Here is a 24,837-nt window from a genome sequence, read left to right as displayed (position 1 = left end):
GTGTGTGTGTGTGTGTGTGTGTGTGTGTGTGTGTGTGTGTGTGTGTGTGTGTGTGTGTGTGTGTGTACGGTGCAGTGGAACTCCATTGGCTATGTCCTGTTTGTTTGTTAATAAACCGTGTGTGTGCTGTCTCAGAAGGGGGCGCCTCTGACCAATTTTTGTGGGACGGCAGGTAGCCTAGTGGTTAGAGCGTTGGACTAGTAACCATAAGGATGCAAGATTGAATCCCAGAGCTGACAAGGTAAAAATCTATCGTTCTCCCCCTGAAAAAGGCAGTTAACCCACTGTTCCTAGGCTGTCATTGAAAATAAGAATTTGTTCTTAACTGACTTGCCTAGTTAAATAAAAAATAATAATAAAAAAGACATTCTAGGCTTTTCCTAACACAAAGATTCAAATTATTGTGTGATTCTCTTATCAACCCCTCTGTGTAGGTCTACTGAGGCATGATCTCTTGACCTAGATATTCATGAAAATGTTAGTGCCAGATTTCGATTTGAGAGAAAACAACTATTCAATCACCAACAAGATTAAAACAACATTCAATTCAATCAATTCCCATATTACTTGCTGATCTTTAGTGGGATCATCTTTAGAAAATAAACATTCTGTCTTCTGTGCGTAGGCCTATGTCTAATCAAAATGGTTAACCTAAATCTGCACACAAACAATCGTTATAATTGTAGTAAAAGAATAAGGAGGGGAGAATACCATTTTTCATGCAAATCTCTGTTGGTTATTGTGCGGTACGTGAACGCGCCGCAATCAACAGTGCTCAGCGTCTTCTGAGAGCGCGCGAGAGATCCACGGAGAGACAGGACGACGAGGGGAGAGGCAGGAAGAGGGCGCGAGACAAATAGGGAAAATCCCAATAATGGAGTGGCGGCGGAGGAGGTCGTTTTCGCGAGCTCGGACTGGTCATAGTTGACGTTTTCATTTTCTCAAAATTGGATGTAAATTCTATAATTAGGGACTGTGCACCAATATCTCCAGCTCAAAGAAGCCCTCCACGGGTGCCTCAGATGCTACACGTAAACGGGGGATCCACCACTGGCACTAGGCAACAGCTTATCATTTCTGGTGGGCTTGGATGAGGATACTAAAGGACATCTTTTTAAGATAGCATTGGTTGAGGATATTGCAAAACCGTTTTACCGTGAAATATCCTATTTCGGACTCCACTTCTCTTTTCTAAGGAACGATACATTATTAATTACCAGTATTATACATACATGTATATATGTGTAGGCTTGTAGGTTCGCAGGATGAATCTACAATGATATGGTAGCCAAAAATAAATAAAGGCTAGTCAATAATAATAATTAATCAACGTATTTTAATAATAGATTTATTCTGAATAGCTACACTGCTACCAAATTTACAATCACAGCTTTCACAAACGGAGACGCGCAAAGACTGAGTGAGTCATTAAAATAACGAAAAGAAAGCTACAGTATAGTGGAAAACATGTTGCCTTCACAAGAAGCCGCCAAGATTTACCATGATAATTACATGCGGAACTCCCGCGCCATCGGGGTACTCTGGGCGATATTCACCATATGCTTTGCCATCATCAACGTGGTGGTCTTCATTCAGCCCTACTGGATCGGGGACAGTGTGAGCACGCCGCAGGTGGGTTACTTCGGCTTGTTTCACCAGTGCGTTGGAAGAGGACCGCCCAACCGAGAGCTCACCTGCACCGGAAGCTTCGCCGAGTTCAGCTCCATCCCCTCCGGCGCCTTCAAATCGGCGTCGGTCTTCGTGTTTCTGTCCATGGTGCTGATTCTGGGCTGCATCGCCTGCATGGCGCTCTTCTTCTTCTGCAACACCGCTACCGTCTACAAGACTTGTGCCTGGATGCAGCTCCTATGTGGTACGTAAAACCAATGGAAACTCAGTTACACAATATTGTTTCAGCACATTAATATATTGGTGGATAGGATTTTTCACTGGTATGTCACAGGCGACTGCAAACACATGGATCTACTGGTTACAAGTTACATGCAAACAACCTTGTCAAAACAATTGCAACATGCTGCTTGTGCTGTTGCTATTGCTAAGGATGATGGGTTATATCTACAGGCAGATTAGATTCACCTCGCTGCAAAATCATTTTGACTCCACATTTCTACACAGGTTCCAAACTCTCCGGGCTTACTGGGAGTGGAAGTTGGATGACTTCATGTCATTTTCCATTGTCACTCAGAGTCATGGAACTGTGGGAGGAAGACAGATATACTATAGGCTGCCACACGGACCCACATTGAGCTCTAGCGATTGCAGATGAAGCATTCATTTGCTCAACAAATCAGTCTCAAAAACAGCCAACCCACTACAAAAGGCCTCTGTCTGTTGGGTGGATGCATTCCTTCAACCATGACCTGACCACATAGAGAGTTGCCCTCTTGATAAATAGAAGAAAGAGGTAGGGGGGAAATGAAAACAGGTCATTTATGGAACTTAATTCACTCACTCCCACTCAGATCTATACCTCAAGGACCTCCCAGAGTGGATTATAAATTCATCAATGCGGGTCGTTCCATTTCATTTCAGCAAGACACCCACCATCTCAGATTGTTTTTAAATGGTTTATGTAGTTAGAAAAATATAAGGTAAGCATTCCTGCAATGTTATTTTGTTGAAAGACAATTTTAACTCTTAACAAATTCGGACAGTTCAATTTATATGATTCATACAGTGCCTTCAGAAAGTTCACACACCCCTTGACTTTTCTGCATTTGTTGTGTTACAGTCTGAATTGAAAATTGATTACATTTATATTTTGTGTCACTGATCTACACACAATACCCCAATAAGGTCAAAATGTCAGTCTGTTATTAGAAATGATTGAAAAATTCATTCAAAATGAAAAGCTGAAATGTCTCAAGTCAATAAGTATTCAACCCTTTTGTTATGGCAAGCCTCAATAAGTTCAGGAGTATAAATGTGCTTAACAAGTCACATAATAAGTTGCATGGATTCAATAACAATAGTGTTAAACATGATTTTCAATTACTACCCCATCTCTGTGCCCCACACATACAAGTATTTGTAAGGTTCCTCAGTCGATCAGTGAATTTCAAGCACAGATTCAACCACAAAGACCAGGGAGCTTTTCCAATGGTTCGCAAAGAGCACCTATTGGTAGGGCGGTAACAAAACAAAAAACAGACATTGAATATCCCTTTGAGCAGTCATTAATTACACTTTGGATGGTGTATCAATACACCCAGTCACTACAAAGATACAGGAGTTCTTCCTAACTCAGTTGCCATAGAGGAAGGAAACCGCTCAGGGATTTCACCATGAGGCCAATGGTGATTTTAAAACAGTTACTGAGTTTAATGGCTGTGGTAGGACATAACTGAGGAAGGATCAACTAATATAAATTACAGATTGAAAAGGAGGAAGCCTGTAAAGAATAAAAATATTCCAAAACATGGATCCTGTTTGCAATAAGGTACTAAAGTAATACTGCAAAACATTTGGCAAATAAATGACATTTTCCTGAATACAAAGCGTCATGTTTTGGGCAAATCCAACACAACACATCACTGAGTACCTCTTCATAGTTTCAATCATGGTAGTGTCTGCATCATGTTATGGGTATGCTTGTCATTGGCAAGGACTCAGAAGTTATTTTTGATAAAAAGAAATGGAATAAAGCTAAGCATAGCAAAATCCTAGAGAAAAACTTGGTTCAGTCTGCTTTCCAACATACACTGGGAGACAAATTCACCTTTCAGCAGGACAATTACCTATAACACAAGGCTATAACATCACAGGATGAGACCAATATGCAGACACAGGAGGCAGATGGTTCGAGTCTCTGATATTTATTAATAGGCAAGGGGCAGGCAAGAGGCAGGTTGAGGACAGGCAGAAGTTCGTAAACCGGGTCAGAGTCAGATGGGTAAAGGACGGCAGACAGGCTCGAGGTCAGGGAAGGCAGAATGGTATGGCAGGCAGGCTCAGGGTCAGGGCAGGCAGCAATGGTCAGAACCAGGAGGACTGGAAAACAGGGACCAGAAAAACAGGAGTACAGAAAAACATGATGGTAGGCTTGACGAGACAAGACGAACTGGAAACAGACAAATAGAAAACACTGGTATAAATACACAGGGGATAATGGGGACAAATGGAAGATACCTGGTGGGGGGTGGAGACAAGCACAAGACAGGTGAAACAGATCAGGGTGTGACAAAGGCCAAATATACACTGGAGTTGCTTACCAAGACGACATTGAATGGTCCTGAGTGGCCTAGTTACAGTTTTGACTTAAATCGGTAAATATATGGCAAGAGTTAAAAATGGCTGTCAAGCAATGATCAACAACCAAGTTTGAAGAATATTTTAAAGAATAATGGACAAATATGGTACAATCCAGGAGTGCAAAGCTCTTCCAGACTTAATCAGAACGACGCACAGCTGTTATAGCTGTGAAAGGTGATTCTAACATGTATTGACATTACAGAGTATTTTGTGTAAATCATTGACAAAAAATTACAATTGAAAATCACTTTTAATCCCACTTTGTAATAGAACAAAATGTGGAAAAAGTCAAGGGGTGTGAATACCTTCTGAAGGCACTGTTTAATATTCATTAAATATAGTACTCAACATCCGATTTGGAACAAACCACATCTTAACAATGACTAAGATCTCAGGGATCCAAATAAATGGTCGAAAGCCACCTGCGGACGCCCCAACTCCACACCAAGCCCACCCCAACGGCCAGTAAACAGTATCAGTTCTCTATGTTTGACAAGTTATATGAAGCTGTGGCTTGGAGTATTGTTTATTCATACTATGTAATGTATTCTTAGTGAATTAGTACCAGGTTTTGCCCACTAGATGCTGCTGTTCTGCTATTACTGCCACACCCTTTTATCCATGTATTAAATGGAACCCTTTGCAACTTTGGGTAGAAAACCCATAGCTTTTGCTCAAGATGGAAATAAATGGTGTGATCATCCGTTCAATTCAAGCCAGTCCTCCATGAAAGCAATTCAAACACATACAAACTTTCCTTCTCTTGAATCTAATCTGCTCAATGAAGTCAATCTGTGTAACTAGCTGCACTCTTAGAAAAAATATTTCCAAAAGGGTTTTTTGGCTGTCCCTGTAGGATAACCCTTTTTGTTTCCAGGTAGAACCCTTTTTGGTTTCAGGTAGAACCTTTTTGGGTTTCGTGTAGAACCCGACATGAAACCCAAAATGGTTCTTCAAAGAGTTATCTTATGGGGATAGCCGAAGAACCCTTTTAGGTTCTAGATAGCACCTTTTTTTGTGTGCCCACACACCAACAGAGATCTGCTAGTGTTGGGTTGACTGCCTAAGGCTTAAGCTGTATCTGGGAAATGGCCCAAGTGTGTGTTGTTTATTCCCTTCAATAAAGGTTTGTATTAGTTAGACCATTCCTTTTGAACAAGCAAACCAATAGGCTACAGCAGTTCTAATGGTTTAAATGTTATGGTCTTCAATGGTAAAAATCCCAAATACAATGCCTTCAGAAAGTACACTGAACAAAAACGTAAACGCAACATGCAACAATTTCAAATATTTTACTGAGTTACAGTTCGTTTAAGGAAATCAGTCAATTGAAATAAATACACTGCTCAAAAAAATAAAGGGAACACTTAAACAACACAATGTAACTCCAAGTCAATCACACTTCTGTGAAATCAAACTGTCCACTTAGGAAGCAACACTGATTGACAATAAATTTCACATGCTGTTGTGCAAATGGAATAGACAAAAGGTGGAAATTATAGGCAATTAGCAAGACAACCACTCCTATTCCTGTATTGAACACCATTCAAAGTGTTAATAATAACTTCACCATGCTCAAAGGGATATTCAATGTCTGCTTTTTTTACCCATCTACCAATAGGTGCCCTTCTTTACGAGGCATTGGAAAACCACCCTGGTTTTTATGGTTGAATCTGTGTTTGAAATTCAGTGCTCGTCTGAGGGACCTTACAGATAATTGTGTATGGTACAGGTAGCCATATCCTGCAGTCAAATGACCAAATAGCCCTCTAGTGGCCTCATGGGTGGAATGTTATTAATGTTTTTAATAATTTCATAATTAATACAAATGATTTAAATAAACCCGCCGAAAATCTGGTGTTTCTATATGAAAAGGTTTTGTTATATTTCAGTCTCAACTCTACATTTAATACATTTCAACTCTATATCTGACATGGTACAGGTGTCACGTTCATCATACGAAGGAGACCAAAGCGCAGCGTGATGTGGATACATCTTCTTTACTGAAAACGAAGAACAATAAACAAACTAATACAAAAATAACAACCCGACCGTGACGCTAAATATAACGAGTGCAGACATGCAACATCACATAGACAATCACCCACAAACCAAACTGGAAAATGGCAACCTAAATAGGATCCCCAATCAGAGACAACGAAAAACAGCTGCCTCTGATTGGGAACCAATCCAGGCCACCATAGACCTACGTATGCCTAGACTACACACACAGCCTAGACTACACACACAACCTAGACATACAAAAACCCTAGACCAGACAAAAACACACATACAGTGGGGCAAAAAAGTATTTAGTCAGCCACCAATTGTGCAAGTTCTCCCACTTAAAAAGATGAGAGAGGCCTGTAATTTTCATCATAGGTACACTTCAACTATGACAGACAAAATGAGGAAAAAAAATCCAGGAAATCTCATTGTAGGATTTTTAATGAATTTATTTGCAAATTATGGTGGAAAATAAGTATTTGGTCACCTACAAACAAGCAAGATTTCTGGCTCTCACAGACCTGTAACTTCTTCTTTAAGAGGCTCCTCTGTCCTCCACTCGTTACCTGTATTAATGGCACCTGTTTGAACTTGTTATCAGTATAAAAGACACCTGTCCACAACCTCAAACAGTCACACTCCAAACTCCACTATGGCCAAGACCAAAGAGCTGTCAAAGGACACCAGAAACAAAATTGTAGACCTGCACCAGGCTGGGAAGACTGAATCTGCAATAGGTAAGCAGCTTGGTTTGAAGAAATCAACTGTGGGAGCAATTATTAGGAAATGGAAGATATACAAGACCACTGATAATCTCCCTCGATCTGGGGCTCCACGCAAGATCTCACCCCGTGGGGTCAAAATGATCACGAGAATGGTGAGCAAAAATCCCAGAACCACACGAGGGGACCTAGTGAATGACCTGCAGAGAGCTGGGACCAAAGTAACAAAGCCTACCATCAGTAACACACTACACCGCCAGGGACTCAAATCCTGCAGTGCCAGACGTGTCCCCCTGCTTAAGCCAGTACATGTCCAGGCCCGTCTGAAGTTTGCGAGAGAGCATTTGGATGATCCAGAAGAAGATTGGGAGAATGTCATATGGTCAGATGAAACCAAAATATAACTTTTTGGTAAAAACTCAACTCGTCGTGTTTGGAGGACAAAGAATGCTGAGTTGCATCCAAAGAACACCATACCTACTGTGAAGCATGGGGGTGGAAACATCATGCTTTAGGGCTGTTTTTCTGCAAAGGGACCAGGACGACTGATCCGTGTAAAGGACAGAATGAATGGGGCCATGTATCGTGAGATTTTGAGTGAAAACCTCCTTCCATCAGCAAGGGCATTGAAGATGAAACGTGGCTGGGTCTTTCAGCATGACAATGATCCCAAACACACCGCCCTGGCAACGAAGGAGTGGCTTCGTAAGAAGCATTTCAAGGTCCTGGAGTGGCCTAGCCAGTCTCCAGATCTCAACCCCATAGAAAATCTTTGGAGGGAGTTGAAAGTCCATGTTGCCCAGCAACAGCCCCAAAACATCACTGCTCTAGAGGAGATCTGCATGGAGGAATGGGCCAAAATACCAGCAACAGTGTGTGAAAACCTTGTGAAGACTTACAGAAAACGTTTGACCTCTGTCATTGCCAACAAAGGGTATATAACAAAGTATTGAGATAAACTTTTGTTATTGACCAAATACTTATTTTCCACCATAATTTGCAAATAAATTCATTAAAAATCCTACAATGTGATTTTCTGGATTTCTTTTTCTCCTTTTGCCTGTCATAGTTGAGGTGTACCTATGATGAAAATTACAGGCCTCTCTCATCTTTTTAAGTGGGAGAACATGCACAATTGGTGGCTGACTAAATACTTTTTTGCCCCACTGTACCACCCTTGTCACACCCTGACCTAAACAAAATAATAAAGAAAACAAAGATAACTAAGGTCAGGGCGTGACAACAGGTGTCTTATATTTTTAAGCACATAATCATGTGTGTGAGGTGTATACTTTTGTTTCAAAGTAGATGTGACTAAGACTACCAAGAAACACTCTTTTCAAAAATAATAGTAAGACTATGCAAGAAATCTTCAGGAAACACACAAAACGTTTTTTTAAAGCCTTGTATTTATTTTGGGTGTCAACTGCGTGGCACAGCAGCCATTTTGGGAGGGGGTGTGGATGACCACACACCATAGCAGTCATCTTTTTTATATGAGCGTGTAATACTTCTAATATGAACGTGCTAAAAAGGTGTAGAGCACACCATCGTTAAAACACATCTGGTCCCACCTTCGGACATCTGCCTCCATTTTAAAACACAAGCCAATTCGAGCCATTGTCACAATTCACAACAACTTCATAGTCCCATGAGCTCTGTGTGAGCCTGATTTAGCCCACTGGAGGAAAAGGTTCAACACTATTATTGCACACAGAGTGAATCCAGACAACTTATTATATGACTTATTAAGCACATTTTTACTCCTGAACTTACTTACTACTGCCATAACAAAGGGGTTGAATACTTATTGACTCAATACATTTCAGCTTTTCATTTTTTATTAATTTGTAAAAATGTAGAAAAACATCATTCGCTTTGACATTATGGGGTATTGTGTGTAGGCCAGTGACAAAACAAATGCTCACAGAAATCATTTAAATGGATTAAATTAAGACAACAAAATGTGGAAAAAGTCAAGGGGTGTGAATATTTTCTGAAAGCACTGTAATGGTAATGGAATGTATTGGGTTTAATGGTACATTTCACTCATCAAACAACATATGGGAGATGTTTTCTAATCATTTTAGGGAAAAACATAAGACTGCTTGTCACGCCCTGGCCATAGAGAGGCTTTTATTCTCTATTTTGGTTAGGCCAGGGTGTGACTAGGGTGGGCATTCTAGTTTCTTTATTTCTATGTTTTCTATTTCTTTGTTTTTGGTCGAGTGTGGTTCCCAATCAGAGGCAGCTGTCTATCGTTGTCTCTGATTGGGAATCATACTTAGGTAGTCCTTTTTCCCTCTTTCATTTGTGGGTTCTTATTTTTGCATTGGTTGGTATTTTGCCCTGCAGAACGTCACGTTCGTATTTTGTTTTGTTGTTGTCGGTGTTCGTTAAATAAATAAAGAGAATGAACACGTACTATGTAATGGTTTATAATTGTTTTATTTGGGTTTTCACAACATTTTAGTCACTAGCCCATTTCTCCATCACATTTTTGGTCTTGTAGGAAAAGTCTTAATATGATAATTGCATCATAGGGATAGCCCTCTCAGAGAGCTGTCATTTGTTGGACTATTCGAGAAGAGTTGGGTTAAAGCATTAGGTTGCTGAGAGAATGACAAACTGAATTGCTTTCATGGAGGACTGGCTTGACTTGTGCGGATGACCAATGTATTTTCATCATGAGCAAAAGCTATTGGTTTTCTACCCAAAGTTGAAAAATAATATTGTGATCAATTTAATAAATACAAGAGACCAGAAAAATGTATAAAATTGTGTGGCAGTAACAGCCGGAAGAGCAGCATATAGTGTGCAAAACCTGGTACTTTCACAGTGATTTATGGAGGGAAACGCATTCATACTTGAATGGCTAATTTCTCTGAACAGAGGGGAAAAAAGCATCACAAAATTCCCAGAGAATACATGACATCGTATTAGTCATTGTTAAGAAAATGTTTGGTCCAAATCGGATGTTGGGTACTATATTTATTGAATATGATATGAATCCTATGAATTGAAATGGCCAATTTGGGTGCAATCAATAAGCTTAATTTCTCAAAGTTCAAATAAACTTTCAACAAAATAATGATTCAGGGATACTAATCTTATCTGTGTCTAACTACAGAAACGTTTTCAGAACAATCTGAGATGGTGGGTGTCGAACCTCTTCCTTGTGCTTTTTGAGGTGGAACGACTCATGAGATATGCACAAACGTGTGGGAGTAAGAATACCTCAACAGTCAGCAGACTGAGAGCAGAAAAATATCAGCAGTTCTTTCTGTTTGTATTGTTGTTTTCTTCATCTGTCCACTCTCCTTTCTGATCTGCAGAGTCAGTTTGTTTGGTTGGAAGAATGTTCAACCATCAGCAAGATGGAGGAACAGAGAATCCATGAAATACTATTTCCATACTCTTAGGATGACAGGACACTCACTATGCACTTTTATGAAATTAGAAAAAACATGAATGCAGCTATCAATGCTGGTATTCATCCAGAAGTACACACATAAAGCGGAATTAAAATCGATTTAATTGTATTTTTTTTGTCAACGATCTACACAAAAAACTCTGTAATGTCAAAGTGGAAGAAAATTTTTAACATTTGTAAAAATAAATATATACAGTATATATAAAAATAAAACATATCCTGATTAGATAAGTATTCAACCCTTATTCAATACATGTTAGAATCATCTTTTGCAGTAATTACAGATGTGAGTCTTTCTGGGTAAGTCTCTAAAGCTTTTCACACCTAGACTGTGCAACATTTGCACATTATTCTTTTCAAAGTTCTTCAAGCGCTGTCAAATTGGTTGTTGATCATTGCTAGACAACCATTTTCAGGTCTTGCCAAGTCAAAACAGTAAGTCGGCCATTCAGGAACATTCACTGTCTTCTTGGTCAACAACTTCAGTGTTGATGTGGCCTTGTGTTTTAGTTTATTGTCCCACTGAAAGGGGAATTCATCTCCCAGTGTTTGGTGGAAAGCAGACTGAACCAGGTTTTCCTCTAGGATTTTGCCTGTGCTTAGCTCCATTCCGCTTCTTTTTTATCCTGAAAAACTCCCCAGTCCTTAACGATTACAAGAATACCCATAACATGATGCAGCCACCACTATGTTTGAAAATATGGAGTGGTACTCAGTATTGTGTTGTATTGGATTTGACCCAAACATAACACTTTGTAATCAGGACAAAGAGTAAATTGCTTTGCCACATTTGTTGCAGTATTATTTTAGTATCTTGTTGCTAAAGTCACCATTGGCCTCATGGTGAAATCCCTGAGCGGTTTCCTTCCTCTCCGGCAACTAAGTTAGGAACGATGCCTGTATCTTTGTAGTGACTGGTATATTGAATATCGACTTTTTTAACTCATCTACCAATAGGTGCTCTTCTGTGCGAGGCATTGGAAAACCTCCCTAGTCTTTGTGGTTGAATCTGAAGGCACTGTATGTATTTGCAATTGAGGCCCTTTCCCATTCCCAGTGGCTGCTGGATCAGCTCCAACTCGACACAGGGTATAGCCTTGCGATGAGGCTGCATCTGCTACCCTGTGTACAGGTGAGTGGCCTGATGGTGTTGGCTATGGAGCTAATGCTCTCACCACTGAAGAGATGATAGTTTAATCAGCTGCTGTATCCTGGGCCGTGGCATAGTGCTTTGGCAGAGCGTGGTGCCAACAGCGGGCCGGCCCTGGGAAGAGGACAAAGAGGACCAGCTGCTCCTCTCAGTGCCCATGACCTTCTTCATGGGAAGTACCATCATGGTTCTCCTCTTCAGTCAGGAGAGCTCAATGTTATATGTTGTACTATACAAAACCATAAACTGTACTGTTGTCTCATTATCCCTACTGCAGTTACATCGTGGACAGAAAAGTTGGATGACGAGAGACAGAAAACGAATACACATCTTTTCTCTGTTTTTCTTAGTGAGTTTATATGACAGGATCTCTGAACTGCCTGTCTTGCTCCACTCTGTCTCCGGCGAATGCTCCTTTAAAGTGCAACTGAACGCAAAAACAACTTCTCTGGTTGAATACGGCCTATGTTGCATCAATATTCGTCCCAAAAGTTTATTTCTGTGCCAAAATGTACTAACATGTGTATGTAGGATCATTTCATAAAGTCAATATATTCCAAAACAGAGTTTTGTGAGATTTGTGGACCTGAGGATGTCACAACTTAATGACGGTTGGGTTTTGATTTCAATCCTGCCCACACGGGACCACTGCCTGGTACATTCTAATCACGGCTGGCAGTAATCAAATCATCCGGATCACAGCTGCCCGGTGTGCTGCAGTGCACACTATCCAATCGCTCACCAGAATCAACCTCAAACGTAATTTATTTACCGACAGCCGAACTAACCATTAGCATGAAGCGCCTCAGACTTTTCTAGACAACAATGTATGCAAGACTTTGTCGCAAATGTTATGTTGAAAGAACGGGATTCATTTTTCATATACGGCTTGGGTTTTTTCTCCAACTGAAATATCCTCACATTCGTGTGCTAACGTTAGCACAAACACAACCTTCATCAAAGATACAGTAGCTACATCTAGAAAGCAGGAAATGCAGTACGCTCGAAGCAGGATCCCCTGACTAACAACGTTCAAGTTTGTCATGCTGGGTCACGCGGTTGCTAAGCCATTCAGTACGGAGCCAGAAACGGAAGAAGAAGCGAGACATCTCTCCCTCAATTTTTCTGGTTCATATAGAGTCAATGAACTAAGAAGACCAGACCCAGCTGCTAATGCATTGGTGCTTCTGGGAGAGCAACCCTGTTAAGCAGACCGGAACTGGCTATTTTTTCCCCCAATGGTAAACAGCCTGAGTGGGACATCTTCATTTATCCACCATCTTTGCGGTGGCCTGTTCTGGACGGTGACTGAAGAGGGACAAATGACATTACTGCCAGTATACGAAATAGCAAACATAACACACCCACATAGAATAACACCCCCAAGACACATGTCTCGTTTTTCTTAATGAGTACCGGAAAAGCCCAGGTGGAATCGATAAGTTTAGACCCTCTGTCATTTCGCTGGTGCCCTGCAACTGTGTTAGACAGAAGGAGGAGAAATCAATCACACACTCCATCCCAAACACATCGAGAGAGGAATGGATAGCATACTGACCAAAATGGAAAAAGACAGACAGTGGCAAGAAAAAGTATGTGAACTCTTTGGAAATACCTGGATTTCTGCATAAATTGGTCATAAAATGTGATCTGATCTTCATATAGGTCACAACAATAGACAACCACAGTCTGCTTAAACTAATAACACACAAGCAATTATACGTTTTCATGTCTTTATTGAACACACCATGTAAACATTCACTGTGCATTGTGGGGAAAGTATGTGAATCCTTGGGTTTAATAACTGGTTGACCCTCCTTTGGCAGCAATAACCTCAACCAAACGTTTTCTGTAGTTGCGGATCAGACCTGCACAACGTTCAGGAGGAATTTTGGACCATTTCTATTTACAAAACAGTTTCAGTTCAGCAATATTCTTGGGATGTCTGGTGTGAACTGCTCTCAAGGTCATGCCACAGCATCTCAATCGGGTTGAGGTCAGGACTCTGACTGGGCCACTCCAGAAGGTGTTTATTAAGACATTCTCCTGCAAAATGTCTTGATAAACTTGGACATTTATTTTTCCGTCGATGATAGCAAGCTGTCCAGGCTCTGACGCAGCAAAGAAGCCCCAAACCATGATGCTCCCTCCACCATACTTTTACAGTTGGGATGAGGTTTTGATGTTAGTGTGCTGTGCCTTTTTTTCTCCACACATAGTGTTTGTGTTCCTTCCAAACAACTCAACTGTAGTTTCATCTGTCCACAGAATATTTTGCCAGTAGCGCTGTGGAACATCCAGGTGCACTTTTGCAAACTTCAGACGTGCAGCAATGTGGCTTCTTCCGTGGTGTCCTCCCATGAACACCATTCTTGTTTCGTGTTTTACGTATCGTAGACTCGTCAACAGAGACGTTAGCATGTTCCAGAGATTTCTGTAAGTCTTTAGCTGACACTCTAGGATTCTTCTTTACCTCATTGAGCATTCTGCACTGTGCTCGTGCAGTCATCTTTGCAGGACGGCCACTACTAGGGAGAGTAGCAACAGAGCTGAACTTTCTCCATTTATAGACAATTCGTCTTACCGTGGACTGATGAACATCAAGGATTTTAGAGATACTTTTGTAACCCTTTCCAGCTTTATGCAAGTCAACAATTCTTAATCTTATGTCTTCTGAGATCTCTTTTTTTCGAGGCATGGTTCACATCAGGCAATGCTTCTTGTGAATAGCAAACTCACATTTTGTGAGTGTTTTTTATAGGGCAAGGCAGCTCTAACCAACATCTCCAATCTCGTCTCATTGATTGGACTCCAGGTTAGCTGACTCCTGACTCCAATTAGCTTTTGGAGAAGTCATTAGCCTAGGGGTTCACATACTTTTTCCATCCTACACTGTGAATGTTTAAATTATGTATTCAATATAGACAAGAAAAATACAATAATTTTTGTGTTATTAGTTTAAGCACACTATATTGGTTTATTGTTGTGACTTAGATGAAGATCAGATTAAATTTGATGACCATTTTAGGCAGAAATACAGGTAATTCCAAAGGGTTCACATACTTTTCATTGCCACTGTAAGGCCATGCAAGTGCATACGATAGCTGGTCTCCCAGAAATACAAGATATGCTAATTGTTATGTGTCCCTCCAAAATAATAGCACATGACCTAAAAGAGGAAAGCCTGATTTCTACAGGCCAGTGGTTTCTAACTCTACACCCCATCTCCCATAGGACCTCCATCAACTCATCTCTCACTCATGTCCTGACCCTGTCTCCCTGAAATATTAAACAGAACTAAGCATTACACGGTCTGGCGCTCTGCTCCGCTCTACTCAGTTTACAACTAGCTACTCCTGCAGCAGCATACTATATTCCTTTTAAAGAGACATTTCACTCAAAAACAATCTTTTGGTATTTATTTTTCATTAGTCCACTGTTGACACAGTCCCAAAATGTTTTGCATGTCAGCAGTCAGTTATCAAGTTATCAAGATATTGGACTTTTAAGAAGCAAAATGTCACTAGTCTCATCATTATGATGATGCGTTCTGCGTGTCTGGTGACACCCTGCTTCTTAAAAGTCCAATAATCTTGATAACTTGACTGCTGACATGCAAAACATTTTGAAACTGAATCAACACTCGACTTGTGAAAAAAAGACCAAAATACAGTTTTTGAATGAAATTGAACTGTAAGTTACATCAGGGCTCTTCTATTGTTTCCGTCCCTGCACAAGGTCCCGGGGCTGAGAGGCTGACAAAAACGAATCAGCAGTTTCTACAGGAAATGTACATTGTAGTATTTTATTAATCACATGAGGCCAGACAATATACAGGTGTTTATCCAACTTTAATGCAAAGGTAGAAGAGCCGTGAATATAATAGCAGGAACAAGCTTTAGTGCTGTATATTACTGAATGGTACCAACAAGCATTCATGGTTTCATGTTCAATTAAGTTGACCTCTAATCAGATAGAAAACCAGTTCAAGCGTCGACCCCATGGAGAGTGGAACAGAATGAAACCAAATGCGGATCTGCTTCCACATACGCTGGATGAGATGAGAAGCTCTGAACTAACAACTTGTTGTATAATGGGATTCCCTTCACCCGTGGTCATACTTTTGAGCTGTAGGCTACCAGGGGGGTTTGAACATCAAATCAAAATACATTTTATTTGTCACATGCGCCAAATACAACAGGTGTAGACCTTACAGTGAAATGCTTACTTACAAGCCCTTAACCAACAATGCAGTTAAGGAAAAAAAAGAAATAAAACGAACAAATATTTAAAGAGCAGCAGTAAAATAACAATAGCGGGGCTATATACAAGGGGTACCGGTACAGAGTCAATGTTCGGGGGCACCGGTTAGTCGAGGTAATTGAGATATGTACATGTAGGTAGAGTTATTATCTATGTATAGTCACTTTAATAACAGAGATTAGCAGCAGCGTAAAAGGGGGGGGGGGGGGGGGGGGGGGGACACCAAGGAACTTGAAGCTCTCAACCTGCTCCACTACAGCCCCGTTGATGAGAATGGGGTCCTCCTTTTCCTGTAGTCCACAATCATGGCACTGAGCCACTGCGTTTGATAGCCCACGTGTCCCCCCCCCCCCCCCCCCCTCTCTGTGGTGTTGGATGTGCGTCAGCCTCGTATGAGATGTTATATAACAAAAGAGGCAGCTCATTATGAGGATCTTATTCTTCTGGTCCCCTTCAGGGAGATGTCTTCCTCACTTTAAACCCCCATTCATTCAGTACCAGGGGCGTTTTGTTTTTCCCTGTGTTAACATGTTTTTTTGTTCTACCTGTGTTACTGTAAAAGTGCTCTTTGATCCTCTACGGTAATGTATGCAGTGTGTGTGTGTGTGTGTGTGTGTGTGTGTGTGTGTGTGTGTGTGTGTGTGTGTGTGTGTGTGTGTGTGTGTGTGTGTGTGTGTGTGTGTGTGTGTGTGTGTGTGTGTGTGTGTGTGTGTGTGTGGGTGGTTGCCGAATTGATGAGGAGGATTCCATTTAGTTTATTAGTAGGCCCCTTTTTTGCTGTTTCTGAAAAATGTATTGCGTTGCGTTTGTATGTGCGTGTGTGTTTGTGTATGTGCGAGTGTGCTCGTGTGCATGTGTGTGTGGATAAGTGCATGCACGTGCAAGTGTTTTCCATAAGCTTGCAAAAGGAGATGTAGCAAGTCAATACATTTATATAAATATAAATATCTATCCCAGGAGATCCTATGCTTTCTCTTTGACCTGGGATTTCTGCCCATACTTCCCTGAAATGCACATGTTTTAATCATCAGGCACAAATAAATCATTCCAAAGTCAACAGTGCGCTACTAAAAATATTCTGCAGAGTGAATAATGTATTCTTTTGACCTGTATTTGAATTGTCACCCGTGAGAGAGAGAGAGACACAGAGAGAGACAGAGATGGGGAGAGAGAGAGATAGAGAGAGATAGAGAGAGAGAGAGAGAGAGACACAGAGAGAGACAGAGATGGGGAGAGAGAGAGATAGAGAGAGATAGAGAGAGAGAGAGAGACACAGAGAGAGACAGAGATGGGGAGAGAGAGAGAGACACAGAGAGAGATAGAGAGAGATAGAGAGAGAGAGAGAGAGAGAGAGACAGAGAGAGACAGAGATGGGGAGAGAGAGAGAGACACAGAGAGAGACAGAGATGGGGAGAGAGAGAGAGACACAGAGAGAGACGAGATGGGGAGAGAGAGAGATAGAGAGAGATTGGAAGAAAAATGAGAGGATTCACTTGCTCAGGCTTTATAATCATTCTGGGGCTTTTCCTTAGCTTCACCGAAAACCATTCTCAAAAATCAGGGAGGGAAAATAACTTGGTTCCTTATAGCTAAAACAGAGGGAGTTGTGGTTTTGGGATGTGTCACTGAATAGTTAGGGTAACCTTAGATTGCCCACCCTGATTTTTCCCACCCTGCTGGGTACCTAGGGGACTGGAGCTGGGCACCAGACGATAAATGCCCTTGACAGCATATGTGTTGCACATTGATTTGGAACGGTGGAGAGCTGGGCACAGGGGTTTGAAGGAGTTGACACCTCAGGTCCAGACGTAGGAGCCACTTTGAAAAAAGAGAACGCCAGCCAAGTGGAGCAACAGACGGACCAATAATGAAACAGATTGCCCTCGCAGCGTTGATGTAAGGTTTGCCAAGGTTTGGGGCTATGGCTGGCCAGTGGCAGAGGATAGATGATTTATTGCATTATGTTGGTCAGTGATATCACACAGATGATGCAGATCCAAACCACTGTCTTCCCACTGCTGAAAACCTCACACCCTCTCAGGAGTTAGTCTAGTTTTCATTACCGTTTCTTAAAAGTAACTTGTGAGAGTGAACTGAAGAAGTGTAATAATAGTTATTAACAGTGTAATAATGCTCGAATCCAGAGTGATTTAAAAGTTGTAACTCAACTGTTACTCAACCCCCCCATGTGAGTCTGTCTGGTTTGCCAGTGTGCTTGTCCACAAAATAACACAGAAAGCGAAGAGAAAACAACAATGCCAAAGTCTGACAAAAAGGTAACAGAACTGGGCTTCTAGTTTGATTGCCAAATCACAGAAATATTTGATAGTAATTGAATTACCCTCTTGGAGAACAATAGAAACAGCTGTCCTTTTCCCCCTTAGAGGTGTTTCTCTATTGTCTCCTTAATTAAAACTGTACTAAGGTCATTCACACCAACAGGGTAGACTGCATTTTCATTTGCCCTCCCGTCCTTCTCCTTTTCTGCATTTCCCCTGCCTCAGGACGAGACGTAGAGAGAGATTGTTTGTGTTCAGAGTGACATTGTAGCATGTTTTAACAGCTCATGTAACCCTCTCACCAGGCTCGAATTTGACTCTCACGATATTACCTTACTTATAATATCTGAACTAGAGGTCGACCGATTAATCGGAATGACCGATTAATTAGGGCCGATTTCATGTTTTCATAACAATTAGAAATCGGTATTTTTGGACACCGATTTGGCCAATTTTTTATTTATATTTTTTACACCTTTATTTAATCTTTATTTAACTAGGCAAATCAGTTAAGAACACATTCTTATTTTCAATGACGGCCTAGGAACGGTGGGTTAACTGCCTCGTTCAGGGGCAGAACGACAGATTTTTACCTTGTCAGCTCGGGGATTCAATCTTGCAACCTTACAGTTAACTAGTCCAACGCTCTAACCACCTGATTACATTGCACTCAACGAGGAGCCTGCCTGTTACGCGAATGCAGTAGAAGCCAAGGTAAGTTGCTAGCTAGCATTAAACTTATCTTATAAAAAACAATCAATCAATCAATCATAATCACTAGTTAACTACACATGGTTGATGATATTACTAGTTTATCTAGCGTGTCCTGCGTTGCATATAATCGATGCGGTGCGTGTCGTTGCTCCAATGTGTACCTAACCATAAACATCAATGCCTTTCTTAAAATCAATACACAGAAGTATATATTTTTAAACCTGCATACTTAGCTAAAAGAAATCCAGGTTAGCAGGCAATATTAACCAGGTGAAATTGTGTCACTTCTCTTGCGTTCATTGCACGCAGAGTCAGTGTATATGCAACAGTTTGGGCCACCTGATTTGCCAGAATTTTACGTAATTATGACATAACATTGAAGGTTGTGCAATGTAACAGGAATATTTAGACTTATGGATGCCACCCGTTAGATAGAATACGGAACGGTTCCGTATTTCACTGAAAGAATAAACGTCTTGTTTTCGAGATGATGAGATTAATGACCTAAGGCTTGTATTTCTGTGTGTTATTATGTTAAGTCTATGATTTGATAGAGCAGTCTGACTGAGCGGTGGTAGGCAGCAGCAGGCTCGTAAGCATTCATTCAAACAGCACTTTCCTGCATTTTTCCAGAAGCTCTTCGCTGTGCTTCAAGCCTATCAACTCCCGAGATTAGGCTGGTGTAACCAATGTGAAATGGCTAGCTAGTTAGCGGGGTGCGCGCTAATAGCGTTTCAAACGTCACTCGCTCTGAGACTTGGAGTAGTTATTCCCCTTGCTCTGCATGGGTAACGCTGCTTCGAGGGTGGCTGTTGTCGTTGTGTTCCTGGTTCGAGCCCAGGTAGGAGCGAGGAGAGGGATGGAAGCTATACTCTTACACTGGCAATACTAAAGTGCCTATAAGAACATCCAATAGTCAAAGGTTAATGAAATACAAATGGTATAGAGAGAAATAGTTCTATAATTCCTATAATAACTACAACCTAAAACTTCTTCCCTGGGAATATTGAAGACTCGTGTTAAAAGGAACCACCAGCTTTCATATGTTCTCATGTTCTGAGCAAGGAACTTAAACGTTAGCTTTCTTACATGGCACATATTGCACTTTTACTTTCTTCTCCAACACTTTGTTTTTGCATTATTTAAACCAAATTGAACATGTTTCATTATTTATTTGAGGCTAAATTGATTTTATTGATGTATTATATTAAGTTAAAATAAGTGTTCATTCAGTATTGTTGTAATTGTCATTATTACAAACAAATAAAAAAATCGACCGATTAATCGGTATCAGCTTTTTTGGTCCTCCAATAATTGGTATCGGTATCGGCGTTGAAAAATCATAATCGGTCGACCTCTAATCTGAACAGCATGGGATATTAGGTGAGAAGGACATCTCCAATAAGAATCCCTATTGTAAACTCGCTAGGGTGATGACAACTAGGGTATTAACGTTAACTTCAGATAGAATGATATGCTTTCCCATGGATTTAAATGACACTGAAACAGTAAATGACTCCACCAAGGCAACAGACATAAGGTTCAATATGTATATTATCACATTTTCAATGTACCACATCAAAAGAAATGAAAATAATAAATCCCAATGGTTTTTCACAACCCATGTCCAAATTACTGGCAAGCTTGCTTAAACCCGTTGGCGCCCGTTGGAGCTCAAAAAAATTACGACACACATAAAGTCCCGAAAGTCCTTTTGTGGTTACTCGCTATACGAAGTATAGCAGTTCCGTGCAGGTGTCCTTACAAGATCCAGCTATCAATGCAGACAGTACTCCTTAGCAGCAACAGATATCCCATGGAAACATGAACTTGTTAATCTTCCACAAGCAATTCTCTCCAGGGTCTCGCACGTTGCTAGGCTAACCTCGAGGCTGTCAAATACCTCCACGATGAGACGGTAGCTTCGGTCTCTACTAAGTTTTTCTTAACAAAATAATAATAACTCTCTTGTAAAGTCAAATCAGTATTTCCCTTCAAAACTCGGTAGGTATGGGTTTTCTTCTATTTTTTATCGTCTTCTTTCATAGATTTTCTACACCAACATTGATAATGTCTCTTTCTCCCAGGCTTCCTGTTAACCAGGTCAACTCTTCCAATGGCCTCAGTTTAACAAGCTACCTTATTGGTCAAAATTTAAACTTACAAGTAAACCAACCTATTCACTTGTACATTAAAGAAATATTTCTTCAAAAGAAATGCATTAACAACATTACAATTCAGGAGAAATTCAATCACCTTTTAAATCTAATACCAATTAATTATAAAAAATAAACTATATACTTTGTTTTAACAAGGGTATTGCACTCATATCAAAGCAAATGGAATAAGTTTGAGATTATTCAAGTACAGCACCTGACAGAATGTTTGACACTTTCATTTTACTTATTGGAGCCCTGGGGCCACACAACATTGTGCTTGCATGGTTAAGAGAAGAATACAACTCCAGAGTAATTATGGTCAAATGGGGCCCAGAGCTCCCATCATGATAATGACCCTAGATGTATAAAGTGCAGCACATATGTTATTTACTAACACTTTAAACACATGCCCACAACATGTTAGCCATAATCTACTCATTCTTTACAAGAAACGTCTTCTTTTTTCTTCTTCTCACATTGGCCTCTTCAGCCACGTGAACCATGGTGCTCCAGGATATTTTGAATGTTCCAGATCTGGCTTACCAACATTACTGCCCTCAGTTGTCAAAAAGCATCAGTCTGATGGGTGTGAGAATAAACCCCATGGTGCTGCTAGGCCCACAGCTCCCACAGCTCCTAGTGACCTTCTCCGTTACACAGCCTGAACTGCTTCAAATGAGAGAGAGAGAGAGAGAGAGAGAGAGAGAGAGAGAGAGAGAGAGAGAGAGAGAGAGAGAGAGAGAGAGAGAGAGAGAGAGAGAGAGAGAGAGAGAGAGAGAGAGAGAGAGAGAGAGAGAGAGAGAGAGAGAGAGAGAGAGAGAGAGAGAGAGAGAGAGAGAGAGAGAGAGAGAGAGAGAGAGAGAGAGAGAGAGGGCCAGCTAAAAGTGGGCCAGCTCTACCGCTCTACTCTGTAGCTCTGTCTCCTCCTCACTCCTCTCCCTGGCTGCTGCCTTTGAAGTTCTCTGTACAAGTTCAGAAATATCTTATGAGAGGGGAGAAACAGAAGGGAAAAGAAGAGAAAAGGCAACTTCAAAGCGCTTGGATTTTGTTTCTCAGAACAAGATATTTGTGGTGCAATGATTTTCAACCTGGAGGCCATATAAATAAAAAGGGGGTTAGTAGGCCTGAAGGCCAGCAGACCAGCAAGGCTGGGGAGGGATGTAGTGCACACTGCTGAGTGTTACTCACCAAACCTCAGGGGAAGCTTTACAGGGCCGACTGAGGAGGAGAAAGACCCTTCCAATAGAAAATCTGAATGTCTAGTATAGTCCAAATTTAGTACAAGCATTTCTACATTTAGCTGCACGATGAAACGTTGTTATTATTAGAGAGTTTCAGGCTTGTGTCTTTTCATCTGTGTGTCTGCAGTTGCATAATGCCATCGTTATCCACCGGACTGTCTGAGCTCAATACCGTTGATGGATGAGCTGCTTGGGAATAATGGGAAGCCGTGTGTTTGGCGCTGCTCAGCAGTATTGGGAATATCATCTGGGAGGCAATCTTACAAGCACATTAGTATGGGATCAGCAGAGAGGTTGCAGTGAGCTCAGCAGCAGCGAGGCAGACGAGGGGGAATCGGAGACTCCGGGACAGAAGAATGAGTGAGAGTTGGGGACTCAGAGAGACCCAGAGGCCCAGAGCTGAAAGATAAGCAGCAGCAGGAACATCAGCAGAAAAGACCCTGTTCCACCCCACCAACCCTGAGAGCCAGGCACAGGGATCTTACTTACTCTCTCACTCAAAGAAGAGTGACTCATGACTTCTATGTGATTTTCCATGCCAATGCTAATGTCTCCTTCATGTCTCCTCTAAAACATTATAGCAATTACAGCAATTATGGTTTGCATAATTTTATTGCCTATACTGTATTTGGACCATAGAGATCTCACCCTTGTATCTGTGAAGTTATGGACAGTGCCAGTGTGGCTATCTCCATTTTAAAGTAGTTTTAAAAAAGTGTAAAGCTATCCGCAATGCTGGAGTCTGGAATCAAATCTTGTGTCATTCATTTATTGTGGCCACAAGATGGCGGTCATATAGCTTAAAGCCATTTACATTTACATTTTTACATTTAAGTCATTTAGCAGACGCTCTTATCCAGAGCGACTTACAAATTGGTGCATTCACCTTATGATATCCAGTGGAACAGCCACTTTACAATAGTGCATCTAAATCTTTTAAGGGGGGGGGGGGGGGTTAGAAGGATTACTTTATCCTATCCTAGGTATTCCTTAAAGAGGTGGGGTTTCAGGTGTCTCCGGAAGGTGGTGATTGACTCCGCTGACCTGGCGTCGTGAGGGAGTTTGTTCCACCATTGGGGTGCCAGAGCAGCGAACAGTTTTGACTGGGCTGAGCGGGAACTGTACTTCCTCAGAGGTAGGGAGGCGAGCAGGCCAGAGGTGGATGAACGCAGTGCCCTTGTTTGGGTGTAGGGCCTGATCAGAGCCTGAAGGTACGGAGGTGCCGTTCCCCTCACAGCTCCGTAGGCAAGCACCATGGTCTTGTAGCGGATGCGAGCTTCAACTGGAAGCCAGTGGAGAGAGCGGAGGAGCGGGGTGACGTGAGAGAAATGTACAAAGTAGGCAAACCAATTTGAAGAAGACAATGCTCTGATCATTGGCTGATCACTCCCAACCCATAGGAATCCCCACTCAGATGACAACTTTAAAATGACGGAAACCCTCAATGATAATGTCCATGCAAAAAACACTTATTTACATGTAATGATCTTTATACATCTCTATGATTTTTACTGGTCTTTTGATGACAATGTAATACAAGTTTAGCTTTTGAATCATGCATCCATGTTTTCCATGGACTCTGGCTCCTAAACATCCTCTCTCTCTTCTCTCTCCCCCAGCTGTATGCCTGGTGTTGGGCTGTGTAATCTTTCCAGATGGCTGGGATGCAGAGGTGGTGCGGGACCTGTGTGGGGAAGAGACGGGGAAGTATACCCTGGGTAACTGCTCTGTCCGCTGGTCTTACATCCTTGCTATTATCGGCATCCTGGACGCCCTGATCCTCTCCTTCCTGGCCTTCGTCCTGGGAAACAGACAGAACAACATGTTCCTGGAGGAACGCAAGGCTGACAACAATAAAGGTGAGGGATGGATTAGACCAAGACAAGACTGCGTCTGAAATGGCACCATTTTCTCTATATAATGTACTTCTTTTAACCAGGACCCATTGGGTTCTGGTTAAAAACAGTTCAGTCGGGAATAGGATGCCCTTTCAGACGCAAACAAGCAATAATCAAAACACATCATATCTATAATCAATCAACATGTACGTTGGTTTCCAAAATCAGATAGATTTTCCTGTATACAAATGAGACAGATTGCATAACCTGCTCTGATAGTTGACATGATTTCTGAATGATAAAATAATACATCTGGTATTGTTATTAAGTCGATCAGTCTAGCCTGTTGCACTCACCGTGAAACTGCATGAATGAGGGTAGGAATGTCCACCAGAGTCTGTTCTCACTGTTTGCACAGGATTGCATCAGACTGGTCTGATCATATTGAGTTATCAGAGCGGAGAGGCGTTCGTTCAGGGGACCTTTGAAGAGATTGATGTCAGAATCTTATATGAAGTGTTCTAAAACTCACTGTCGCCATTATGACAGAAAAGTAATAGACCCCTCATGAAGTTGTTAACTGTCAGATCAGAGGATTACACTGTTTGGTAGGGAAATGCCAAAGTATCGTGATTTATTTATACTATACGCGCTATGGTGGTTTCCATGGTTACTCACCAGCTTTCAGTGGGATATGCCAGTATCTATATATCACCTGCAGTGTCTCTCTCACCACTCATCTGATTAACCCTGCACTAA

The 24,837-nt window shown here is 41.4% G+C and overlaps 1 protein-coding gene across 1 annotated transcript; it reads left to right on the top strand.

Annotated features, from left to right (window-relative positions):
- Window positions 1-1,464: 1,464 nt before the first annotated feature.
- On the top strand, window positions 1,465-24,137 carry LOC120060929 (LHFPL tetraspan subfamily member 4 protein-like). The gene is made up of 2 exons (XM_039010364.1): window positions 1,465-1,873; window positions 23,860-24,137. The coding sequence occupies exons 1-2, from the start codon at window positions 1,468-1,470 to the stop codon at window positions 24,135-24,137; spliced, it is 684 nt and encodes a 227-aa protein (XP_038866292.1). The 5' UTR covers window positions 1,465-1,467.
- The last annotated feature ends 700 nt before the right edge of the window (window positions 24,138-24,837 follow it).

This window comes from Salvelinus namaycush, chromosome 16 (genome assembly GCF_016432855.1).
Source record: "Salvelinus namaycush isolate Seneca chromosome 16, SaNama_1.0, whole genome shotgun sequence".
Classification (NCBI taxonomy): Eukaryota; Metazoa; Chordata; class Actinopteri; order Salmoniformes; family Salmonidae; genus Salvelinus; species Salvelinus namaycush.
This window is presented reverse-complemented; position numbering and strand designations above follow the sequence as displayed.